This window comes from Apium graveolens, chromosome 4, assembly GCF_009905375.1.
Source record: "Apium graveolens cultivar Ventura chromosome 4, ASM990537v1, whole genome shotgun sequence".
Classification (NCBI taxonomy): Eukaryota; Viridiplantae; Streptophyta; class Magnoliopsida; order Apiales; family Apiaceae; genus Apium; species Apium graveolens.
In genome coordinates, this window is record NC_133650.1 from 31,255,728 (window position 1) to 31,264,443 (window position 8,716).

The window sequence follows — 8,716 nt, forward strand, 5'->3', positions numbered from 1 at the left end:
GCACGTGTCAGAGCGTCATTAGAAGATTTCTCAGTCATTCTCATCCTGACACGTGTAAGTCATCCATCCCAGATAGGTGTCCTCCGCTCCCAGAATCAACGACTACGATTCAAAGGTACCAACCCCTAAACCCTTCCTTGGGTTAGAAGAAAGGTTTTGGGGTTAATTACTCTCACACTCATATACACATACAGCTACCTTACATTCATATCTATCTTCATTTTCTCCAAAAATGATTTCTTACTTTCACACCGGAGGCGCCGCGGGACTCAAACCCTCTTCCGGTGTTGTTTTGTAGGAACCTCGCAACAGCTACACCACAACCGCCATAAAGGATTCAGGTGCGGCGTCGAAAGAGCAGCCCTGCAAACCGGAGTTATCACAGGGAACATAAAAAAAAAACTCCCATTGATTGTTGGTCCTGTATCTGTATGGATTAGTTACGGAGCTAATCTTGTAAACAGACAGCGCCATCAGTAGACACCACACATTACTATTCTCGACAGCTCAGTAATGCGAGTTGCAAATAGAAACACCCCCCAGCAGTAGCCCATAATTGATTCTTGGGTAAGTATAAAACTTATATGGTATCACATGGAATAAAATAAAGAGAATTGCTTTGCGTATACGTGAAGAGAATTCCACAAGGATTTAAATAAGCTAACCAAGAATAAAGGCTGAAGGATCAGAATGGCAAAAATGAAGTCTAAGAAGAACTTAAAACCTGTCTTGCTTTAAGAGAGACACTTCTAGTTCCCACATTATTCATAATATTAAATTTAAAAACATATGAATAGAACTTTGACAAGAGGCTACCTGTGAGTTATATACAGAAAGTTAATGTTCAATAACTCAACTATTATCACACTTGAACAGGTTACATAAGCAGTGCTAGGAATACACATACACTCCAGATTGGGAGTTGACAAAATGCAATCTTCAAAATTTACTCAGCTCAGTCCCCGGCGCTGCATTTGTTGTCAAGTTACCACAAACTCTCAAGTGCGTACGTTGTAAAAGTCATAGCCTTGCGGTGGCCCCTCTGAATGTGATCATGTCTGAAAGCTTGCACCTCTACTAGTCAACACCCAAAGAATATTCAACCAAGTAGAACTTCATCCATGCACCTAACCATTACAATGTTAAATTGACATTATCTGCATACGTACTGAGGTAATAAATAAAACTAGAGTAGCAAATTTCCAGAAGTGGTAGAACTTAGAGATCTTTCATTTGTTTAATAAACATATAGGAGAAATTTTACCTTGTTTTCAAGTACGAATCCACATGGGTTCCAAAGAGAAGGATTTCTCATTTTGAATATGAGCTGCTGAAGTTGGTGGTGGTGCATGCACAGTAATAGGAAGAACCCATTCACATTTATCCCTTCCCTCGATTAAAAGCGGATGCTCAAATCTACAATGAAAGTTTCCAATCTTTAGTATCTAAAGGCACAGTAAGAATCACTTCATACTTCAGCAAGCTCGAGAAGCAGCAAGTTAAAAAAACAACCCAGGTACAGATTCAATTTACAATATTAATTGAAAGGAAAATTTAGTATCTTCCCTTATAAGTTGTGATAAGATAACATGTTCGAAATCAGGAATTGGCCTCTTGTGCTAAAATTTTGAAATCCTACCTAAATATAGTCAGTTCGTGAGACTAATCCATCCCTTATAATAGTTTGTCTCCTTTTGATAAACTGAAATTTTGGAAGCTAGATTGCTTAGATACCAACCATATTATCAACTTTACATATATGCATATTATTATGCAGCTCATAAGAATCTGCATGCAGCTTTTATCCTCAGTTACAGTGCAGTAGTACCTAGGTCAATCTACTTTTATGCAATATCAGAAAACAAAATTAAATATTGTGTTAATAATGGAGGAATGTGTTGATAACAAAATGTTGGAGGTTGCTGGAATTATGAAATTATGAAAACCGGGGGAATTGGAATTTTCAAATAGGTCATTTAACTAAACTGAGTATACAATTTGCAAAACTCAGCAAGTTACCCATGCCACATTCCATTTGTTGATCATGTTATCAGCCACATAAATTTGACAAACAGAGTGATGGGAACTAGTAATTTTTAACATTTTTAATAGATAATTCAATAATTGTACACATCTAATATTAACATAAAGCAAGCAAAACATTGGAATTTCTCGGTATTTATTTTTTGCAAAATGACCTTATTTAATGACATTAAAAGTTGTACCTAGTCCAGTCAACATTCTTTGGAGTGGTGAGGAATTCAAATCGAAGTGCCCATTGAACTGATACGTGGCGAGTAGAAAAGGACATTGGCCCATCCATTGGAATGGAGAAGAGAAAGCTCGTCTGCAACAAATCTGCGACAACCTCATAGTGATCACTCTGGACCTGGAAGAATATGGATAAACCGGTAAAAAGAGTTAAAAAAAAATATCAAATAGACAGTAAAATAGGGACGGCCATAATTTTTATAGAAACCGCAGTGTAGAGATCCATAATTGCTTTTTTTTAGATAATCATAAAACAGGAGGAGTTCAAAATAAAAACACCAAATGCACTTCCTAGTTCACAAACAAACTCATGAATGATGAAGTTGACTATAAGACATATATCAAGCATTTGATAAGTAGCAAACCTTAGTGATTGTTGGTGAATGTCTACGAGATTGATGAACAAAACGGCGATTTATTGTCTCTGACAACTCAAGTGTTACTGAAAGCTAAAAGAAGATTGGGAGGTCAGTAGATCTTAAAAGAGTTACCGGCCCAAAACAACTTTTACAATAGTAATGACTTCATTGCTTGACATGAAAAATTACCTCAAGACATCTCCGAGATCCTTCTTCTTGAAAGAAAGTAAGAGTACCGCCTATCTGTAACAAAAAATAAATAATAATCACTAGCTTAATTACTTTGGAAATTAAAGTGAGAGTCAGTTACAGCACATTAAGGGCAACTACCATATCGCTGAAGTAATAGGTTGATTCCGAATTTTTCGGGGAAAATCTCAACAAAACCTGGTCATCTAATCTAATGTTGTATGACCTTCCACGAACAAAGCCTTCTGCTGCAGAGAATGTCAGTAGATACTTAGTTTTGCTTGTGAATTTATATATACGCTGACTAGATTACAGAATGCATATAAAATCACATGCATGTTAGATGTACAAATAAGCATAAAGAAACCACAATGATTTACATGCGGAAGGTTCATCAGCTCCTGGTCCAGATGGTGAGCCTGACTCATCATCCATTGTAAGAGATCTAGAATATTTTGACTGCTTAACTGGGGAGCCCGTGGCCAAAGACTTCTGAGGAGACAAAACTTCTGTTGAAAAGATATATTAATCTTTGACAGTGCACCTTTTGCCACTCAAAAGATGAAGTATTAATAACATCTCAGTGCAGAATACACATTCTAACTAAATGTCAAAAACGTGAGCATACAAACCCATATATTATTCTAATGAAAATTATAAGAATTATTCAAGATATTAACTTTTTAGAATAACAGAAAAGCATTACTGTTCGAGGACCAGCTTACCCCCTGTGGAATCATATAAGACCTCAGCCACAGAGAGTCGAGGAAGAGGCATGTATGAAGATATACTCGTACGTTCTTCCAGATATGGGTAATCTTTATTAGAAGACCTGGTTGCAGAGGACTGCAAGGACAAGGAACTTCCAAATGTTTTGTGTACGCTTTCTTTGCTGGCATTGAAGGAAGAAACAGATGAAACTTCATCCCTCGAGCTCTCATAACCGTCCTCCGCTCCATCATATGTTTCATTTGCTCTAGTCTGCAATCAGTAACTCAGATTTGATACTCAACAACAAAAATTACTCCAAAACTACGATCCACACTCTAACAATAAACTGACATGCTTATAATACTTTACCAGTCCAAAATCAGACAATATATATTATCCATAGATGAACATAGCAATTGTAAGCAAATCATAGAAACAATTCTTACGCCTTAATCTTACCCAATCAGTGTCCGAGGTCATTTCTTTCCAAAATACATCCAACAAGATGGTTGAAGTAGGAACAATTCCTGAAAAAATAGATGACACGTTATATTAGCCTGCATTTGTAGAAGAAATTTCAACCAGATGTTATCAAAATAAGTTAAGCAAACAAACTCACATAGATTTAACAAATTCCAGGGTTTTGTAACATGCATACAACTCCAAGAGCTAATCAGCTGAGATTCTATTTAAGGTATCCTCAAAATGGTGTTTCCCATTTGATTATCTCATTTTCATTCTATATAAAGGGATAACAGAGTAGTAGTACTTTTACTTATTTCCACTCACAAACAAGAGAATAGCATAAATTTAATGAGATTTATGAAATCAAAGAAAGCATATTTACATAAGAACTGAACCAGATACCTGACACTTTATGGTGTAATTAGTTAGGTTTGTCAACCAGGCAACTTTATACTGTAGTGTAGAATTACGGACAAAGCTGTGAAAGATCATGATTCGTTTTGGAATATATAACTTACTTCCTCTTGTGTATCATGGAAGTAGAATAGTTGTTTATGCATGTGCAGGTTACGTAGCGTATGGTGCGCACTGGTCAAGTGCGTACAAACCCCAACCAATAAGGGGATAATGATTGCCTAGGTGTTCATACGCAATCAGCAGCTATTCAGCAGTTCGCTGACGGGACGCATAGGTGACACACTGTGACAATTACATGAGTTTTGATTATGTGGTGGGTGAAGAACGTAATGACAAAGCATATTTTCAAAACTTGGTTTCTATATGCAATTGTTAAAGGTGACGACATTAGCACCCTATGGAGTTATATAGGGTGCCTATTTTCCAGCAATCAGATATATTCTGCAAGATCTGGAGCTATTAGTGGTGGAGAACTTTTTGGCATCACTATAAAAGATTTCATTTATAGGTTGATTAGTTGATGTGGGAAAGTCATCACACTACCATGTTTTTAGGCATATGTTTCTACAGAAGCTGTTGCCATCTAAGTGCTGCTACTTCTCCATGGGAAATTTTTCCAGATTATAATAGAACAAAAACCATACCATCAGTCCGTCCTTTATATAGCAAGCCATTAGTTTTCTGGGAGACCCATAATTGCATAGGAATACGTGCTTCCTGCATAAACAAAAAAATCAAACAAAGTTCATGAAGTGATTTATAGATTCGATTAGGTCAAACAAAGTTCGGTAAATCAAGTATCCAATTCCTGTGCCCCAACCTCAAATAATTTCGTAGAACATATTATGACCAGGACCCACCACCAACACAGAAAGGTTAAATTTTTCGACTAAAATTACTCATTCAATCATCCTTAAACTAAAACACAAGAAACAAACCAGCTTTTCTATATCTCGAATTGATTCTCCAGGAAACTGTCCATTCTCCAGCATCAGATACTGCCCAGATAATACACTTTTAGCATAGTATAGATAGCGAATGGTCGCACCCCTGTACGACGGTGGTATATTGTTAGGTAGAAGAGTTCGCACCACATCTGCATAAAATGGTAATTATAGAAGTCCGTCAGTGAAATTAAATTGGCAAGAGGTCAAATCCTGAAAAACAAATAAAATGTTCAAGAATCAAGACATCAAGCTTAACATTGGAGTCGAAATTCCAGAAAATTAATATTGTGGAGTTTTCAAATTATGGCATGCTGAAGGATTGGGGACCCATATCAATTTTACTTAATCTAAACATGATACAATGATAATATTGGCTTACATGTTCTGCTGGCACCAGATGAAATAATTTGATTTGATACAATTGACGAAACTGAAGAATCCATGAAAATATACTCACCTGCGATATGGATTAATAAGAACAAAAAATGACCAACAGGTACACAAAACTAAAATAAACAAGGACAGTACTTGCTACATTTTTATTAATGTTAATAGTTGCATCGAAACTTAATAGCAATGTCAACTTATTGAAACTAAAAGTTGCTTTTCAGTGGAGGAATTTGTCATCACGGGTTACCACAAGTTTTCCCCAAAGTAGTAAAAATTTAGTGGAGTTCAATTAGAATAAAGGGTAGGGTGCAAATGGTTCACATTTCAGACACTGTAATGTGTTCAATTTACTACTTAATACACTGAAAAGAGGATGTAGTAAATAATGAATCAGTATGAACCGCAAAAGAGTCGTATGGTATAAACAATCCTCCAATGTATCTAACTTCATATTTTATCAAGTCCATAAACAAAACTATGTGTTATTAGACTTTCTCAAGTCTTCAGACAAGTGAACATATCTGGCCATCTCTGTTCCTATGACTGTTTAATCTTCAGATTCATGTAAAAGTAAAGGTATAAATAGCCTTCTTCTCCATTCATATGACTATTTTATCAACTTAATCTAGAAAATCACTCAAAATCATTCTTAGATTATTCAAAGGAGTTTACTGTATAAAATCAAAAACGAATGTAAATCACTCCTAACAATGTAATGTAAATCACTCCTAACAGTGTAATGTCAATCACTCCTAACAATGTACACAGACACAGGAACATAACGGACTCAAAACATCCAATTAGAAAAAAATGAACTAAATCACTCCAACAAATAAGATACCTCTCCATTTCTTCAATTCAATCGACTTTCAAGTACAAAACTATATATCCACTAGTTCAATTTCCGATATTAGTAAATCACATGAATCACTCTTATCAACTGAATCAATACAATATACCTCGCAAACATCCTAAACTAATAACGAAATGATGACAGAAAAATGTATATACAAATACGCAAGCAACGAACCTCTTTTATTCTTAGAATCAAGTGAGTTATAAGTATTAAACCACTGGGTATCACACTTTTCGACCCCGCGCATCTCGAAACGCAGAGTTTCAACTAATAGTGAACAATTAGCTACAGGATTCTCAATCTCAATCGTGATTACAACCGGATCTCCCGGTCTATACACTTCTCTATCCGTCTCTAACTTCATCACCGGCGCCACCGCCGGATCGGAGCTCTTGGAGTTGTCGCCGACGCGTACGCCGATTCCGAATATGGAGAAGCCGCGAGACGGCTTCGATTGAGACATTGACGGAGACTCAGGCGAGCTCAATTTGTTGTATGAAATCTGTGTGTATTCAAGAATTAACAGTCATACAAAACACAGTGGGGAAAGAGGCGATCTGAGAAATGTTTGTGTAGAAATCAAGTTAGTTGAATTTACTTTTTTATCAAGCATATTTCAAAATTAAAAATATAAAGGGATGTAAACAAGTAAGCACGTAACAAATATACTTCGCAAAAACAAGTCACAAAAATTAATATTAAAGAAGCTAAACAAATCTATCTATCTATATTATCAGAGGAATGGCACGACGGACATACCTGAGTTTAAAAAAAAATAAGTGTAGTATACGAATATTTTTGTAAATATCGTATTTATATTTATAAATTAGCACTTAAAATATTACACTATAAAATGTTGTAAATACAGGGGTCGTATTTATATTTACAGATTTGTCTTTAAAATATTATACTATTGATAGGGAATAAATAAATCCTGATTACGTAATTAATATTGTATTAATTACACATGATTTGGGTCACAAAACCCAATAAGAAGATGTATGACATTCAGACAAAAAGGTTAACACATTGATCAAGCCTGATGGACCAGATCAGGCCTGATGGAACAAAGAAGACCCACAAACCTTAATATTAATTAATTTCGTAATTAATTAAAATAAGGGAGAAAACAGTTGTCAATATGAGTCCTAATAGGGACGTGAATCCTTTTAAATCAGTCATCAAGGGATCAAATTGAATAAGGAATAAACTTCCTACTTACTAGGACTCCAAAGTCCATTCTGACTCTGAGACTTACCCATCAAGTCTCCTAACCCAAGTCTAATTCAAGGACTCCCAAACATCTATATAAGAGGTCTCACCTCACGAATCAGAACTACGTTTTTTGACTTGATCTTTGGCATACAGCAAGGTACGTAGACATCTTGTAAGGCAGATTGAGTCACGAAATACAAGAGCAGTCAAATCGAGCCTCGAAGCTCACATTCCCTAGTAATAAATACATCAATTAGTATACCTTAGATTTTGATCCATAACATTTGGCGTCGTTTGTGGAAAAGCACAACAACAACCATGGGTAGAACACGGAGAACAAGCAGCGCCCTTGAAGGAGGAACACCCGCGGGGACAACCCAAACGATTTCGTCAACCGTGGAGGTACCTCCGCATTTAACCTATGCCGCCACCCAATGAGAAGCCCAGGTAGTGGCAACTGAATATCAGCTACAAGGGACGATTCCCTCGACTACTCAAGGGACGAATTCCCAACTTCAGCAGCTACATACACCTGTGAGTTCTCGGCCCGTTGGTATGAGTATTCAACTATTGTGACTACTAACCCCCCTTATGGGATGCCCCTTTATCCCGAGGTTGGAAGAAGTGGACATGCTGTACGGAGTGAAGCACGAGGGCGAACACCCCCCTACATACAAGGTTTGGCTCATATCCCTGAGGATCAGGAATTTTCTGGTCCTTACACTGAGAGAGACTCCGAGTCTTCAGATGATGAAGTGGCCCCAAGAAGGAGGCGTGCTGGTAAAGAGCCGATGCCTGATGGTAACCAACGTCCCAGGAGCACCCGAGGGACGAATCCCCATGAAGTGCAGGAGAGAATCAGGGCTCATGAGGCTGAGATTCAAAGGCTGAAGCGC

The 8,716-nt window shown here is 36.9% G+C and overlaps 1 protein-coding gene across 1 annotated transcript; it reads right to left on the reverse strand.

Annotated features, from left to right (window-relative positions):
- Nucleotides 1-711: 711 nt before the first annotated feature.
- LOC141717929 (uncharacterized) lies at nucleotides 712-7,298 on the reverse strand. The gene is made up of 13 exons (XM_074520195.1): nucleotides 6,780-7,298; nucleotides 5,739-5,816; nucleotides 5,351-5,508; nucleotides 5,057-5,129; nucleotides 3,990-4,057; nucleotides 3,545-3,800; nucleotides 3,200-3,328; nucleotides 2,961-3,067; nucleotides 2,820-2,873; nucleotides 2,637-2,720; nucleotides 2,226-2,389; nucleotides 1,265-1,416; nucleotides 712-1,127 (listed from the first exon to the last, which is right to left on the reverse strand). Exons 1-12 carry the CDS (start codon nucleotides 7,066-7,068, stop codon nucleotides 1,272-1,274), a joined length of 1,605 nt encoding a protein of 534 aa, XP_074376296.1. The 5' UTR covers nucleotides 7,069-7,298; the 3' UTR covers nucleotides 712-1,127; nucleotides 1,265-1,271.
- Between the last annotated feature and the right edge of the window lie 1,418 nt (nucleotides 7,299-8,716).

Excerpts from the sequence above, each read along its gene's own strand:
- LOC141717929 (XM_074520195.1), bottom strand. The coding sequence starts at position 7,068 with ATGTCTCAATCGAAGCCGTCTCGCGGCTTCTCCATATTCGGAATCGGC. Across the intron at positions 5,130-5,350 it reads TTCGAGATATAGAAAAGCTG|GAAGCACGTATTCCTATGCA; the intron begins GTTTGTTTCTTG and ends TTGTTTATGCAG. Across the intron at positions 3,329-3,544 it reads CTTATATGATTCCACAGGGG|AAGTTTTGTCTCCTCAGAAG; the intron begins GTAAGCTGGTCC and ends TCTTTTCAACAG.